This window comes from Lasioglossum baleicum, chromosome 19, assembly GCF_051020765.1.
Source record: "Lasioglossum baleicum chromosome 19, iyLasBale1, whole genome shotgun sequence".
NCBI lineage: Eukaryota > Metazoa > Arthropoda > Insecta > Hymenoptera > Halictidae > Lasioglossum > Lasioglossum baleicum.
In genome coordinates, this window is record NC_134947.1 from 9527168 (window position 1) to 9545349 (window position 18182).

Sequence of the window (18182 nt, forward strand, 5' to 3'; positions counted from 1 at the left end):
TTCAATATAGGCCCACATAAAAAAATTGTAAAATGCAACTTTTAGTATTTTTTCTACAATTCCGATCAATTGCAATTTTTCACTAGAGGGTTATTGTTGCTCGCTCGCTTCGCTCGCTCGCGAGTAGGGTTGTTTTTGTTCGCTCGCTTTGCGAGCTCGCGGATAGGACTGCTCTTGCGAGAGGGTTAGTGGTACGCATGGCTAGTAGTACCTACAGCTATTAATGTTTTTTTTTTTATTTGGTGTGTGACTCTCCACGAGCCACATCGGCACATTAGTGCGACTGTGCTGCCCTCTTAAGGGTCGTTACCCACTAGGACGCCCCCTCTGTATACCTGCGCCATCGCTCCGTCCCCGTTTTGGGTTTCTTCTGTGTATTTCAATGGGACTGCGCCTACTATACCTGCAATGGCGCCATCGTCGATCGATGGTCAATTTGGTCAATGGTCATTTTGCCAACGATCGCCAACGGTCACTCACGTATACAGAATACAGACACACACACCCACATTCAAAGAACATAGCAATTCTAGTTCCCACGAGTGAATTTCAAAAAATGGAAACTAGAGGGTTATTGTTGCTCGCGGGTAGGACTGCTCTTGCGAGAGGGTTAGTGGTACGCATGGCTAGTAGGGCCTTCAGCTATTAATGTTTTTTTTGATTTGGTGTGTGACTCTCCACGAGCCACACAAAGAACTTCCCGATTCGTTAGTTGCAGTATATTATTATCATTATTAAGTGTACGTTTTAAGAAGATCATACGTTTTCAGGGAAATTCAATAGTTTTCTACTTATCAAAATGTTTGCTATATGGCGTCGCATTAAACCAACATCGTATGCACGTTGCTCGCTTGGTTCCTTGTTATAGCATACTAATGTTGCAAAATGAATTGTCTTAATTAGTTTTTCGCAAACGATACAACTCCTCATTATCCGGGTTTGCAGTATTGATCCTGGTTTTCTTCGATACTGTTAATTTAAATTGTCCCAAAATATATAAACCGCGCTCAATTTTGAAACTCTGCTCAGTGCTACATACAACATTTGTAAAGTTCGTTTTTCTGATGTTTTAAAATTCAAACATACTTTTCTCGTATGTTTGTCCCTGACTTTTATGAATCGTAATCGCGTCAGCAGGAACCACTGGAAATTGACTACGTGTGATTTGATAGTTTTCCTCACTCGACATATTTACATGATTCGAGATTTTTAGTATTGGTGTTAAATTTTGATGAATATTTGCATTTTTCATATAATCACGATAACGAGTTCTTACTTTCACTCCTACTCTGGCCAATTGAAAATCTAACCACAATATAGACGGAATTTTAGTATTTTCTTGAAAAGTAATAAATTTTAATATTCCGCATGAGTGCTCCATTAACCAATTCGTTTTCAACATCAATGTTATTAATAATTATCATATAGTTTATATTAATTTTCAATTTATTCTCAGTTAATAATTCGTTTTGAAATGATTGTTTTTTTAAAGATTGTAATGTAAATTTTTTTTTGTACTTTCATCGATATTCTTTGAAAATGTATTCTTGGGAGTAGAGATGATTAACTCACTCTTGCATTGGGATAATTTTCGATTATTGTAAGCGGAAACATTAGCGTAAGGTACAAAAAAAATTTTTTTTTTATTAAAAAAATCTTTTTAAATTTTAAAAAAATCAAAAAAAAATTTTTTGTGCAATTACGTTTGTTTCTTCGGTGGAAACTTTCCGTTCTCTCGTATAAATTGCATTGTTGAATGAACTTCTTTCGAAAAAACTAAAAAAACTAAAAAACAACTTGAACAAAATGGACCAAAATCTAATCAGCTCTAAGTTACAGCGGGCCACATCGATTGCATCATTCATCATCCTGATCGCGTTGTTACTTTTTCTGAAAACGTTAACGAAAAATTTGATTACATAGAAACGGCCATACGCGCGCGCGCGCGCGCGAGCACACACACACACACATACGAACATTTTGCTGAAAATAGTCTAAAATGACTGCAATGACCATGAAACGTGAAGATCTGCTAAAAAATCGATTTTCGATTTTCGGGGTCATTACAATAACTTCCCTATAAAATCGGGAAGTTAAAAAAATTTCTTTTCCCATCCTGTAGTAAACTAATTGCTCTAGCTGCACAAAAAAGTTAAAATCGTATAGTAGAATATTTAAAAAGTCATCGTCTTTTTTTGAGCGTCCGAATATTAGTGGAAGTCGCTCTGTATGTAGCATTTTTACATTTATTTTCCTCCGGAGAAGTCGAGGCGCCTACAAATTATTTTACAGTCAACACATGTTGCCCGAGAAAGTGCCGACTTCCAACTGCTTCCAACTCAATAGTAATGAACTGTGATACACCTCTCCATAGAGAACAGCCCCGGGAACGGCACATAAACAAAGCGAGCCTATCGCTAAGTCTTGCTATCATCCCCACCACAGCCCCGCGCCTGTAGCCCCAATGTTTTGACTTTGACGTTGGACGCTACGTAGTATATGTGGCCGCTGTAGCCAATATTTCGATGACAGCCGAAAGTGCGTGTGAAACAAGGTCTGCCTCCTCCACTCTGATCCAATCGGCCGCGCGTTCGTACCTAGATACGTCCTGCCTGGGAACCTTCTTCTCAGGCTCGCATCAATACAATGTCAACAGTTCGGACCCATACGAGATGGCGCCTTGCCAGTCCCTACAATCGCGTAGTAGTGGGCGGTAGCGGTTTATTATATCTGAACCCACTGCGCTGTTCCCCCCCATCGCTCGTACTTACGGGGCAGTGTATTGGACTACTTGTTGGACATAAACAAATTGAAAATGTTTTTCACTACGTGGGAGGTGTAATGTCTAAAGAATATTCAGCAATTTTATTCACCCGAAACAACAAACAATTCAAACCTAACAGCTGTTTGTAGTTACTGGAGTATTTCACATCTCATGTGTGTCGTATGAAATTTTTACATGATGCGTACAGTTGCAAAGTATCGTAGTGGGCGAAATGACACTATTGGTTTCCCTAAAATGAACGTTTTATTATTTTCCGGTGTATCCGAAATAATTTTTGATATCATATGTGTATTAGGTTGGAAGGAAAGAGTTATGGCGCATTTTAAATAAGCAAGTAATTTTACTTGTATATCGAAAACACATGTTGCTAATTAGTCATTGAGATACGGGAATTGACAGGTTACCTGAATGATGGCAACAAGTTGTTACGAACAATGAAAAAAGAACGGTATTTCAAAGAGCAAGAATCGTAGAATACGACTATACATACATATATGCGACGGTGTTGCAGACTGCCCTGATGGCTCGGATGAAACATTTATTCAGTGCGGTGGACTTTCGTAAGTTGCAATTTGCACCTTGTTTGTCCCAACCATCGGGTACCCGGCATGTTCGAGTTCTCACACAGCTCTTATAATCTTTTTAGTTGCGAACACTTATTCTTTCAATGTCGGTACGGCGCCTGCATCGACGGTGATTTATTGTGCAACGGAGTAATAAATTGCGCGGATGGCTCGGATGAAAATCCAACGATATGTTCGAAAATTACTACTTCAACGACTTCTACTTCTACGTATCGTCCACCTTTGACGACAAGCTCTACCACTGCCGTGTACGGACCAACTTGTAGCGCACCGCCGCACAGTGGGCTGGATCGAGAAATTTAGTGACATTTCACGAAAGAGTCGACTTTCTCATATCGATTTCTAATAAATTCGTATTGCTTCCTAAATGTCCATCAACATCGAAGCGAAAAATATTAATGTTCGTTCACAAAAACTGTAGTTAATATAAATTGACAAAGATAGACATTTGGGATGCAGTATTTTTCAGCGAAAAATTGCTTCTTTTCATCGAGGTGTCCTGATTACCCTATTTAATATTCCTTCTGGGTCTTTTGTGTAAATGAAAAACAGTCCTTTGCGGTAACAATTAACGCTGTTAGTTGAGGATGGTTGCTCGCAATCTATTAACAATTAATATTTAATGAAATGAATAAAATTTGTATACTTTCTTAGAATTTGCAAGGTGTATCTTTTAGGGAACCTAACGGAACCTAATCGGATAAGTCAGATCATTTTCATTGGACCTTCCTCTACATATCCCCACAAAAATCATATCCGAACCGATCCGATATTGGAAGTTATGATTGTTTAAAGTTATCGGGACGTGCCACCTGACACATAGCAACTCACATATAGTACTTAAATACCATCCAAATATGAATATTTTTGCAATTGCATTGAAAGTTCGTACCTACCTAAAACAAGTATGTAATTTTTAACAATTAATTAAATAAAAAAAAAATTATTGTTAAAAATATAATGAACGGTAATAATATAACTAGACTAAGAGTTTCTTAAATAAGTATATGTATAGTTTATTAAGTGTATTTAAGTATTATTAAGTTTATTAAGTGTATTTAAGCGTTATTAAGTTTATCAAGTATTGACACATTTGTGATATTAATATACATAATACATAAATATAGATAAATATATAAATTTGGAAATTTGGTAAGTACAATGACGTTTAAGCATTTGTTATAACAAAGACGATACTATGCTCATGCATAGTGCAAAAAAGTTTACCAGTTACCATCAATTTAAAAACGTTTTGGTTAGATAATTGGCTTATCTTTTATATTTGTTATCTTTTTGTTGATATTTTTATCTTTTATAAACACATTACACATACATGAAATAATACGAAATAACAAAGGTCGTAATATATAGAATAGACATGATTTTAAAACAATTAAATTGAAAAATTATTTATAATTATTATAAATTATTATAAAAAATATCTTTTGACACGCTTGTGAGACGTTTTTACCTCCTCAGTACATTTTGTATGCGTTGATTATAAAAAGATTTCTTGAATTTATATTTTACGTATTCTATAAAACATTACATGTATGAAATGTAAATATAAAATACATATTTAGTAAGTAAAAAATAGTTTGGAAGATTATACTTAAACAATTTTATTTTAATACAAAAATTCAATGAAAATTAATTAACAATTATTGTTTAACAAAATAGAAAAAATTTTATTTGTTTACAGTTAAAATTCACTATTTTTTAAATGAATTTTAGTGCAAATTTCATCCCGATATCTCTTATGGTTCAAGAGTTATAACAAGATGTCACTAAATTTCTCGATCCAGCCCACTGTGCGCCGCAACCGCAAAACGGGGTCTGGAAATTGGATTGCCCCTCTGGAGAGCACTGTCACGACGGACAAGAGTTTCTGTTTCGACCGGGAGCACATTTGGTTTATAGTTGCAATAGCGGTTTCAAGGTTAAAGGCTCTCCTTATTTGTTCTGTAATACGGCTGGTCAATGGTGGAAAGATATCCCTGTATGCGAAGGTAAGAAAAATGTTTAAACTTATTGTTAGCACGCGCGATTGTGAGATCGCACAAACACATTCTTTAATTTTTTGTACTTCAGAGGTACGCTGTAAAGATCTAAACTCAGCTTCGATAGTTGCCGATTGTAAATACCATGGACCAGATTACGTGACATGCGAGTCGCCTAGGCCTGGTACGGTAGCAACTCTAAAATGTCGTGATAATTATCGCGAGGACAGAACACTGCCGTCGCTGACAAGCGTTACGTGTACCGACACCGGACAATGGTTTCCAGAACCGCTGAGATGCGTTCCAGGTCCGCCAATAAACATTTATATTAATTGGGCTACGCATTCGCTGCAATTCAACATAGAACAGAGCAACTTCTTTGCGACAGAGACTCTAGATGACAAAATCATTATACATATACAAAACCAAAGATGAATTATTTAGACCAGACATCGATATTAGAAGTTCGAAATAATTAAATACCCGTAGAATTATTATAGTAGAATATTGAAATTTGTTAAACCAAAATTTAATATAAAGGATACTCTCGTATGTGTGATTTGAAATTATCCAAATCATTTCCAAATAACGAAGTTTACTATTTTTACTATTGTTTATACATTCAAGTAAATCACATACGTTAAAAAAAGTTTTATTTATTGCCAGTAGGATATTATACTTGTACTATACAATGAATATGCGATGCATTTATTTATCTTTAATCTTTAATCTGATACTATATGTTCCAGCAAAGTGTTGTTATCGAAGTATAGTATCGAAATAAACGTGAATCGTCTCTGTTGGGTTACTGTTTTACTTCTACGTTACTTTATTATTATTGTATTGTAACACCCTGGTTTCGTCGTCACGTTCGGAGACTTCCTCTTCGTCCTTATAGCTCGCCGATCCAGAGTTCGATGTTCAACGAGAGGAAAATGTCGATGGGGAACCGGACGTGACACGCAGGTTACGGAATAACGACACAAGCGGTTTCACTGACAATGCTCACTGCCGGCGCGTTCGCGAACGCGGTTTTCAGGATTCGCTCCTCGCGAATGTTCACTCGGTAACCGCGTCTTTCAGACACGATTTCGCGTAGCTGTCTAGGACGCGCACGTCGCGGTTTTCAGGTACGGTACGCGTTACTTTCTTGGACGCGACGCGAACGTATTTCGAGGCAGGTAAACGGGAAAAATCAGGACGGTAAGGGAACCCTACCCGAGTCAGGTCGGTCGAATGTGCGACGTGGCGGTTCGCCATACGCCATCATCCTCTCGGGCGGTTCTACGGCGACGAGTGATGGTTCATCGTGCTCGTCGATCGTGTTTGTCGGCGGTACGCCTTAACAAAATCGCTGGTGGTACACCTTGGCGAAAAGAGTGACGGTGCGTCGTGCTCTACTATACTACGGGAACAGAATGGTTTCAGGAAGGACGGAGGGCTCCCTGCCTGAGTCTTGTCGGTCGGATTTCGACGTGGTGGTTCACCGTACGTCTCTGTCCTCTCAGGCGGTTCTACGGCGACGAATGATGGTTCATCGTGTTCGTCGTTCGTTCTTGTCGGCGGTACGCCTTGACAAGGTGGCTGGTGGTACACCTTGGCCCTTTAGAGTGGCGGTACGCCGTACTCTATCACGGTGGAACGTAGTTCGTCACCGGCGGAATGCCTCCATGGGACAGGAATACTAGCTGACAAGATGGCGGTACGCCGTATTCATTTGGTGGAACGTAGTTCGTCACCGGAAAGGCTACTTACAGGAATGATAATAGGAACGATCCGTTCTGAGCCTCGTCTCAGTTAAGAAGGCGCTCCCGCGGTTGCGTAGCCGCTTTTATAACTGTCCGTTCGGTGATGCGGGTGTCGGTGCGGTACTGAACTTCGCGAATGTTCCCGAACGATCTCACGCGCGTGGGAAAAACGGTCGACTCGTCCCCATCGGTATCGGTTTCGCGGCGCGGTGGTCGCGCGGCGCGGGGCGTGCATCGGTGGTGCGCGGCGGTTCTGTTCGGTCTAGTTCGGCCCGGTTCGGTTTGCCTCGGCGCGCCTTGATACTTGGTTTCGTTAGTAACAGGCCTGCCCGGTGCAGGTCTGTTACAGTATAGTGTATGTATAGTATACAGGGTGTCCCAAGACCCCTTCGACTCCGGGAAATGGGAGGTTCCTTAGGTCATTTGAAGCAACATTTTCCTTTGCACCAATGTCAGCCGGGGCTTTGTTTAGGAGTTATTAACGAAAAACACGGACCAATCAGAGCGCGCCCTAGACGCGCGATGGCACGTTCAGCCCGGCGCGCCGGGAGACGAGCGCGGTGTAACGCCGCGATGCCACAACGAACAAGAGTTTCTCGAGATTATGTGAATCTTCCCCGATTTGGATGAGCTTTGGATACGTTGTCAAGACCATGATTCTGAACAACATTTCCCTTTACAGTTTTTGTCGGCCGGCTTTAGTTTACGCGATAAATGTAAAAACTTTTAATTGTAAATCGATCGATTGTACTATCTTTTACCCGAGTTGGATGAGCTTTGGATATGTTGTCAAGACCATGATTCTGAACAACATTTCCTTAAGACTTTTTGTCGGTCGCGGAAGAACTTTACTTGTCAATTCATATGGGTGGATCTTTTTACCCGACTTACGGCAACGTTACCCGAACGAGAGAAGAAGCAGAAACTGATTGTATTGAAAACTCATTTATTCAGCCGTAAATCCATTTGCTGCTTCGAAATGTGTGTCACTCGGTGACGAACTGCACAGATGTCTTCAGGTATACGACAGTACCGAAAGCTAAGGGACGTACGGCCAGGTCGACGAAGTGCACAGCCGGTGGTAGAAGACCTAAAGGATGCGCGGTCAAGTCGACGATCCAGAATTTCAGTTTCACTTTCGAATCGATAAATAATTCGTATGTTTATTTCACACAGATGCCTTGAAATTTTTCCACACTCACAATCACTGTTCACATTTGTCAACACATAGTTATGCACTAATAATAATTGCTTAAACTAATTAAACGATTATTTAATCTAATCACTAGACTGCGGATCATTATGTAAAATGAAAGTTGGCTGCCGCTATTACAAGGGACAGGAGCCAGACAGATACATATTTGATTCTTACTGTGATCATTTTAAGAAGTTGAAAATAATACATTGGTGTTCTGAAATTACTTTAATCTCTCTAGTGTCTTAAAATGCACCTACTCATGTTTGCTACAAATGCATGAAATCCGCAGTCTAGTGATTGCATTACCTGATTGTTGTGATTTGTGCAGCAGGACAAGGGATATGGCAGTTATTATTAGTGCATAACTATGTGTTGACTAATGTGAACAGTGATTGTGAGTGTGGAAAAATTTCAAGGCATCTGTGTGAAATAAACATACGAATTATTTATCGATTCGAAAGTGAAAGTGAAATTCTGGATCGTCGACTTGACCGCGCATCCCTTAGGCCTTTTATCACCGGCTGTGCAGTTCGTCGACCTGGCCGTACGTCCCTTAGCTTTCGGTACTGTCGTATACCTGAAGACATCTGTGCAGTTCGTCACCGAGTGACCCAGTGACACACATTTCGAAGCAGCAAATGGATTTACAGCTGAATAAGTGAGGTTTTAATACAATCAGTTTCTGCTTTTTCCCTCGTTCGGGTAAAGTTGTCGTAAGTCGGGTAAAGAGATCCACCCATATGAATTGACAAGTAAAGTTCTTCCGACCGACAAAAACTGTAAAGGGTAATGTTGTTCAGAATCATGGTCTTGACAACATATCCAAAGCTCATCGAAATCGGAGAGGAGATAGTTCAGATAGTACATCGATCGATTTACAATTACAAGTTACTTATCACGTAAACTAAAGCCGGCCGACAAAAACTGTAAAGGGAAATGTTGTTCAGAATCATGGTCTTGACAACATATCCAAAGCTCATCCAAATCGGGGAAGATTCACATAATCTCGAGAAACTCTTGTTCGTTGCGGCATCGCGGCGTTACACCGTGCTCGTCTCCCGGCGCGCCGGGCTGAACGTGCCATCGCGCGTCTAGGTCGCGCTCTGATTGGTCCGTGTTTTTCGTTAATAACTCCTAAACAAAGCCCCGGCTGACATTGGTGCAAAGGAAAATGTTGCTTCAAATGACCTAAGGAACCTCCCATTTCCCGGAGTCGAAGGGGTCTTGGGACACCCTGTATAAACTTGTGAGAGTTGCATGTTTTTTGTGGGTGGATCTCAATAAGTTCACTTGTGAATTGACAAAGAATTAATAGTATATTTAAATAATATGATAATGAATGAATGTATGCAATGATTACACTGTCCAACACCAAATTTGATTTCAATATAATGTTGGGTCCTTCTTATAGAGTTTTTTGCGCTGATTCCGAATCTGGTTTTAATTTTTTTCCTATACGTCCAGTTTCTGAGAAAATGGAGTTTTAAAAAAAGACATATTTTTCAACTTTAAACAAATATTGCGATGTTATTATAAAAGATATTGAATTGTTGTTTACAGCAAAAGATTCTGTAGACTTTCCCGAATACAGTGATATCCAATATTAATACATTATGATTGTTTAAACATGTTTAAACAATGATTAAAGACGGAGATGCACCACTTTTGCACCAATTTTTGCGGATATTTTCGAATTTATCTCAAAAAATAAGGGTCCAGCGAAAAATTGAACTATACCACGCGAAAGAGCAGACTTTTATCTTGAGAAACCCCCCTGTGAAGTTTGCATGGTCGACGTTTTTACCGAACCAGAAAGCAAAATATCTTCGCCCGACATGCGTTGACGCCAGTGGTGCTCTTCCACTAGCGCGGTCGTTCGTCGGGATACGGCGCGGCGCGCTGCGATGAAACGGCGCGTGGCTATAAGCGCGCAATTATGTCAGCTTACTTAAATGTAATATTTTATTAAATGTTATATTATTGTTATTTATTATTTATTAGTATATTTATACTGTATAAATTATTTTTGTATTTTTTAATGTTAGTCTCTCGTTTATAGTATATTTAATACAAAAAATACCTTCTGTAACAAAAAAATAATTTATTCACACACTACACTATTACACTATTTACAATGCTAATATATATGTGTACACTATTCAGATATAATACACTATATCGATTTAATATGGAGCAAACTATTTTAATTATGTATTTAAGTCAATAAAAATAGTCCCGTTTATATTGTGTTTGGACTTATTTTACTCGGAAGAATCTCGAGTGTTCATTGGCACTATAATTACAATACATAGATAAGACGACAATTACTGAAAATAAAATTTTTCAGTCACCGCATTGCAGACTTTCCTTACATTGTATGTATTCCGTTGTCCGTAGACCGTCATTTATTTCAAAATATGTATCGTGTTGGTTCTTAAGAAAACTGATGCCAGAGTTCAGTTTCGGCTTTGTGTTTGTTGAAATCAGTCGTGTCAAGCATTTCAAATCTGCATTGCTACGTATAAAACTTCATAAAAAACATTTATAGTTATTTATAGTATTTTAGTTGTTCTGTATATAATATATGTATTTTAGTAGTGTATTATATCTGAATAGTGTACACATATATATTAGCATTGTAAATAGTGTAATAGTGTAGTGTGTGAATAAATTATTTTTTTGTTACAAAAGGTATTTTTTGTATTAAATATACTATAAACGAGAGACTAACATTAAAAAATACATAAAATAATTTATACAGAATAAATATACTAATAAATAATAAATAACAATAGTATAACACATTTAATAAAATATTACATTTAAGTAAGCTGACATAATTGCGCGCTTATAGCCACGCGCCGTTTCACCGCAGCGCGCCGCGCCGTATCCCGACGAACGACCGCGCTAGTGGAAGAGCACCACTGGCGTCAACGCATGTCGGGCGAAGATATTTTGCTTTCTGGTTCGGTAAAAACGTCGACCATGCAAACTTCACAGGGGGGTTTCTCAAGATAAAAGTCTGCTCTTTCGCGTGGTATAGTTCAATTTTTCGCTGGACCCTTATTTTTTGAGATAAATTCGAAAATATCCGCAAAAATTGGTGCAAAAGTGGTGCATCTCCGTCTTTAATCATTGTTTAAACATGTTTAAACAATCATAATGTATTAATATTGGATATCACTGTATTCGGGAAAGTCTACAGAATTGTTTGCTGTAAACAACAATTCAATATCTTTTATAATAACATCACAATATTTGTTTAAAGTTGAAAAATATGTTTTTTTTTCAAAGCCATGATTTTCAAAAACTGGACGTATAGGAAAAAAATTAAAACCAGATTCGGAATCAACGCAAAAAACTCTATAAGAAGGACCCAACAGTATATTGAAATCACAAAAAAAGTTGAAATTTGTTGGACAGTGTTATAAGACAAGATTCTCGCTCTTGCACGTGTTCTCGCACGGATCACTCTCTGTCTCTCTCTCACTCTCTTGGACTCACTGTTTATACTCGTACGTCTACACTCTCTCACTTCTCGCAATACAGTCACCGTTCTCTCGATTCTTCCTCGCTCCGTAGTCAAACATAAACATTATAATATATAGAAAGGCTTTCACACATCACGACTCTCATCCATATTATGTCCAATCCGCATCGCGCCTAAAACCTAATCCACATTTTTTATATGCAATAATTGAATCCATGTTTTAGTTTGCGGTAAGGTCCTTACACCACCCACTCCGCTTGTCGTAAATGGAATTGCCGCTAACATTGCCGAATTTCCTTGGCATGCTACACTTTTTAAAGCGGTAAACCCGAATGCAAAAAAAGAGTTTCATTGCGGTGGAACCATTATTCAGGAGCGATTATTAATTACTGCGGCGCATTGCGTTTACAATGAGAGAACCGGACGTAAAGAGGACCCCTCGAAATATTTCGTAGCAGCGGGCAACATTCACAGGGATTATGACTACCCTCACCATAATCCAGCTATGGTGGAGAAAACTGCGGTGCATATATTTTAAATGATTTTTTCAAAATTACCGTTTGATACTTCCTTTACCGTATGTTTGATTTTAGGTAAAAAATATCTACGTTCCTTGCGAATACAACGGAATGTTCGGATTTTACAAAGCAGATATAGCTATACTAGAGGTCACTGTACCCTTTGTGTTTTCAACAACATTGTTGAAACCGATATGCTTGGACTATCCAAACAACATTTTATTTTCTAATATGTCCGGAAGAGTAGCAGGGTTCGGCAGAACTGCTTTAGGTGAGTCTAGCTTCTTCTTGCAAACAATTACAGTACCGTATATCTCCAACGAAAAATGCAAAGAAGCTAGCAAGACCTACGAGAGTGAAAACTATATCACATACGATAAGTTCTGTGCGGGTTACACGAATGGTAAGTACATAAGTACATTCGCCTATTGTATACAATATACAGGGTGTTCATTTGAAAACTTTCCAGCCGAATATCTCGAAAAGTATGAAAAAGATATTAAAAAAGTGTAAAACACGTGTCCAAGGATTTCGAGGGGGAAAGAGAGGGGCAGTATCAGTTTTTTATTTGGTAAAAATACCAGCAATTTTCGTAGGATACTTTTTTTATCCGCTAGTCTCGGAGAAATGTAAAGAGAAATAGATCGAGTCATATTTACACTGCGAGAGTTTTTGTACTCCCAACTTCCAACATGATGGTGATGGTGCTTCCCCGCATTACACGTTACCAGTTCGCCGGTGGTTAAACAATCGATTCCCAGCTGGATAGGTATAGAAGAGGTGTTATTGAGTGGCCACCAATATCACCAGATCCAACTCCAGTCGACTTCTTTTTGTGGGGACACTTACATAAAGTCTGTTGTTTATAAAACACAACCAGAAAGCATCAACGATATGCGTCGCAGAATTGTACAGGAAAGTTTTCAAATGAACACCCTGTATACGTATTTCTTTCGGACTGTTCGGAAGTTTATTATAAAACGTGAAAATTGTAGGTTCAGCGGTTTGCAACGGTGACAGCGGTGGTGGACTAATTTTCAGATGGAGCTCTGTATGGTATTTGAGGGGCATTGTTAGCGTCAGTCTTGGGACAAAGTTGGAAGGAGAAACTAGACAATGCGACAGTTCCACGTATTCTCTGTACACTGCGGTTTCTTCCCATATGACGTGGATAGAGAAGTCTATCCGTCAACTAGAGTTAAACGAACAATTGCCTATGTGTTAGGGGTGCAGGAATTCCATTCGTTAAGGGGGGCCGTCTCCTAGCAGATGACGGTCGCGCGTGAACACTCACACACCGCTAGAGTACACTCACACACCGCTAGACCACGTATACGTACGCGAGAATTGCAAGGATCAGGGAAAGGCCTTCTGATTTTTCGATAATGCAAAGACGGGGGTTTTTAGTAGTCAAAATCGCTAGATGAAAGATCAATCTAGTGCGCTGTTTGCTTCAAAAGTCGTTCTTTTACGTTTCCGAGCAATGGTTTTGCAATATTCGGCTGCATCTTGCCCGTCGGAGAGGCTAGTACAGGCTAGTACGCCGGCGTGACAGCAGCGCCATCTGACGGGCAACATGCGACGGGCAATATGCAGCCGAATATTGCAAAATCATTGCTCGGAAACGTAAAAGAACGACTTCTGAAGCAAACAGCGCACTAGATTGATCTTTCATCTAGCGATTTTGACTACTAAAAACCCCCGTCTTCGCATTATCGAGAAATCAGAAGGCCTTTCCCTGATCCTTGCAATTCTCGCGTACGTATACGACATTCACTACGATCGTTAGTATCGCTCTCTATTTCGTAATAAACGTATCGCTCTTCTAACACCTGTTTTATTTCGTGCGCTATTTCCGCTAATTTATTCACTATCTCTTTCCGTCTGTGCTACCCGCTTCCGGAATCACATCTAATAGGGGTCCCTATTTCACGTGCAATAAACGAATCCGAATTATAATGCACGTAATATAATACTAAAGTACTTTCTCCATCATATCAAATCGCTGTTTCCGTTGCTCGTCTTGTACATGTCGAATTTCTTTCCGCTGTTCCTTTTTCATTAATACTTTATCGGTTCCAACCATTGAGCCTGGTCTCCCTTCTTTTCTTTGATTTAAGAGAAAAAGTTTATCTTCCTCAATGTTGATGATATTTAACGCATTTTTATGAGCGATATCAAAAAGATCGTCTAGCGAGGCAACAAATTCCTTTTCATTTTTTTCTTGAATCTTAGTGCGGCGTTTTCGAGACCGTTGTAACTTTCGCCAAGTTTCGTGTAACGTTAATAATTTGTCAATACTGTTGTACGATTTTCTTGTCGGAATACGTGCTTTTTCCCAAAAAACTTCCACTTCTTTTATAACTATTGCGGCACTTGATCGGAGATCCAATTTCACCTTTGTCCGTTTGTTTGTCCGTTACTAGGAAGTTTTGCACCAATAATTTGACTCTCGTCATGCCTCAGCAAATATATTTCATCACTACTTCTAGTTAACTTCCCGATTTTATAGGGAAGTTATTGTAATGACCCCGAAAATCAAAAATCGATTTTTTAGCAGATCTTCACGTTTCATGGTCATTGCAGTCATTTGAGACTATTTTCAGCAAAATGTTCGCGCGTGTGTGTGTATGTGTGTGGGGGGGGGGGGGGGGGTGCGCGCGCGCGCGTATGTCTGTTTCTATGGTATCAAATTTTTCGTAAACGTTTTCTGAAAAAGTAACAACGCGATCAGAATGATAAATGATGCAATCGATGTGCCCCGTCGTAACTTAGAGCTGATTAGATTTTGGTCCATATTGGTCAAGCAGTTTTTTAGATTTTTAGTTTTTTTCGAAAGGAGTTGATTCTACAATGCAATTTATACGAGAGAACGGAAAGTTTCCACCGAAGAAACAAACGTAATTACACAAAAAAATTTTTATTTCATTTTTTTTAAATTTAAAAAGATTTTTTTAATTAAAAAAAAATTTTTTTGTACCTTACGCTAATGTTTCCGCTTACAATAATCGAAAATTATCCCAATGCAAGAGTGCGTTAATCATCTCTACTCCCAAGAATACATTTTCAAAGAATATCGATGAAAGTACAAAAAAAAATTTACATTACAATCTTTAAAAAAACAATCATTTCAAAACGAATTATTAACTGAGAATAAATTGAAAATTAATATAAACTATATGATAATTATTAATAACATTGATGTTGAAAACGAATTGGTTAATGGAGCACTCATGCGGAATATTAAAATTTATTACTTTTCAAGAAATACTAAAATTCCGTCTATATTGTGGTTAGATTTTCAATTGGCCAGAGTAGGAGTGAAAGTAAGAACTCGTTATCGTGATTATATGAAAAATGCAAATATTCATCAAAATTTAACACCAATACTAAAAATCTCGAATCATGTAAATATGTCGAGTGAGGAAAAATATCAAATCACACGTAGTCAATTTCCAGTGGTTCCTGCTGACGCGATTACGATTCATAAAAGTCAGGGACAAACATACGAGAAAAGTATGTTTGAATTTTAAAACATCAGAAAAACGAACTTTACAAATGTTGTATGTAGCACTGAGCAGAGTTTCAAAATTGAGCAGTTTATATATTTTGGGACAATTTAAATTAACAGTATCGAAGAAATCCAAGATCAATACTGCAAACCCGGATAATGAGGAGTCGTATCGTTTGCGAAAAACTAATTAAGACAATTCATTTTGCAACATTAGTATGCTATAACAAGGAACCAAGCGAGCAACGTGCATACGATGTTGGTTTAATGCGACGCCATATAGCAAACATTTTGATAAGTAGAAAACTATTGAATTTCCCTGAAAACGTATGATCTTCTTAAAACGTACACTTAATAATGATAATAATATACTGCAACTAACGAATCGGGAAGTTCTTTGTGTGGCTCGTGGAGAGTCACACACCAAATCAAAAAAACATTAATAGCTGAAGGCCCTACTAGCCATGCGTACCACTAACCCTCTCGCAAAAGCAGTCCTACCCGCGAGCAACAATAACCCTCTAGTTTCCATTTTTTTAAATTCACTCGTGGGAACTAGAATTGCTATGTTCTTTGAATGTGGGTGTGTGTGTCTGTATTCTGTATACGTGAGTGACCATTGGCGATCGTTGGCAAAATGACCATTGACCAAATTGACCATCGATCGACGATGGCGCCATTGCAGGTATAGTAGGCGCAGTCCCATTGAAATACACAGAAGAAACCCAAAACGGGGACGGAGCGATGGCGCAGGTATACAGAGGGGGCGTCCTAGTGGGTAACGACCCTTAAGAGGGCAGCACAGTCGCACTAATGTGCCGAATGCCGTTAGTTATACAGGGCACTCTCTTCCTTTTTGTTATTTCTTCCTTATGTTACTTCTTCCCCCCTTGCTGTTCCATTTTCTTTACAGTTACATTAAGAGTAAATCTACACATAAATCAATAAACTAGTAATACATTAATTATCCCCTAATACGTACAGTTATACGAATTAATATTCGGACGATCTAAAAAAGATGATAACTTTTTAAATATTGTACTATACGATTTGAACTTTTTGGGGGAGTTAGAGCAATTAGTTTACTACATCATATGAAAAGAAATTTTTTCAAAAATTGCATTGGACGGAATTGTAGAGAAAATACTAAATGTTACATTTTACAACTTTTACGTGCGGGCCTATATTGAAAATTTAAAAAGTACGTTTTCTAGGTCTGCGTAAATAATATGCACTGTGAAAGTTTCATCGAAATCGGTTGACGCGGGAAAAAACGACAGGCCTTGAAAGATGTAAGAATTCTTCGATATAGGATGAAAATCTGCGATTTTTACCATTTTTAAACGTTTTAAACGTAGCTCATTGCAACGTTAACCGATTTGACGAAATTTTCAAAATATGTTTAGTCGACACAGATCTACAAAGCGTATCTTTCAATTTATCAATATGGGCCCACATAAAAAAGTTGTAAAATGCAACTGTAAGGCCGTCCACACACGGGTCGATCGTCGATTCGGTCGACGCGATTCCAATCGCATGCGATTCCCACGTGACCTCCAATGCAAATGAATGGAGAGCCACACACGGGTCGATTCGTAGTCGACTGAAATCGGCTCGACTGAAATCGCGTCCGTCGCATGAACCGTCCACACACGGGTCGATCGTCGATTCAGTCGACGTGATTCCAGTCGCATGCGATTCCCCCTCCACGTGATTTCCAATGAAAATAAATGAAGAGCCGCACATTGAAATCGCCGCGATTCTAATCGCGTGCGATCGGCAGCGAAGTTGGAAAATCGCGTGGATCGTACGATTCGCGCGACTCATGAAGGTAAGATTGTGCAGTTCATGTAATTTAAATGATTTGGCCATTATTTTTTGTAGTTTGAGTGCATTGCACTCTTCGATGTGGTCTATGTATTTAGGTTGCATGGGTTATTATTTATTTATTATCTTTTTTTATGTTATTACGCATACTAATAGCATTAAGGTAAGCTTTTTATTTACATAGTTGAATATAATCATGTAGGTTTATGTAAAACAAACACAAAAGGCAAAGTAAAAAAAAATTGAAGTCACAGGGATTGATAAACTGTTGTACAATTTTCTGTGGAGTGGGAGTGTTCTTAGGGAGTTGTCTTCTCAGGTCGATTTAATCCGGAAGTATTACCACTTGGTATATTGAGCGAAGATTGAGGGAAATCTGTTGAACTTCCACCAACCTCATCTATGAGGAGCAAAGCTCTCCTTTTGTAACTCCTCAGTTGAGCATTGCTCAATCTTCGCTCCATATACCAAGTGGTAATACTTCCGGATTAAATCGACCTGAGAAGACAACTCCCTAAGAA

The 18182-nt window shown here is 38.6% G+C and overlaps 1 protein-coding gene across 1 annotated transcript; it reads left to right on the forward strand.

The window, feature by feature from the left end:
• The first annotated feature begins 443 nt into the window (after positions 1 to 443).
• Positions 444 to 13642, forward strand: LOC143218372 (modular serine protease-like). The gene is made up of 8 exons (XM_076443506.1): positions 444 to 480; positions 3297 to 3345; positions 3432 to 3649; positions 5175 to 5378; positions 5461 to 5676; positions 12030 to 12328; positions 12399 to 12726; positions 13319 to 13642. The coding sequence occupies exons 1-8, from the start codon at positions 444 to 446 to the stop codon at positions 13546 to 13548; spliced, it is 1581 nt and encodes a 526-aa protein (XP_076299621.1). The 3' UTR covers positions 13549 to 13642.
• Positions 13643 to 18182: the final 4540 nt, after the last annotated feature.

Excerpts from the sequence above, each read along its gene's own strand:
- LOC143218372 (XM_076443506.1), top strand. The coding sequence starts at position 444 with ATGGTCATTTTGCCAACGATCGCCAACGGTCACTCAC. Across the intron at positions 3,650-5,174 it reads TTGTAGCGCACCGCCGCACA|CCCACTGTGCGCCGCAACCG; the intron begins GTGGGCTGGATC and ends TTCTCGATCCAG. Across the intron at positions 5,677-12,029 it reads ACCGCTGAGATGCGTTCCAG|TTTGCGGTAAGGTCCTTACA; the intron begins GTCCGCCAATAA and ends TCCATGTTTTAG.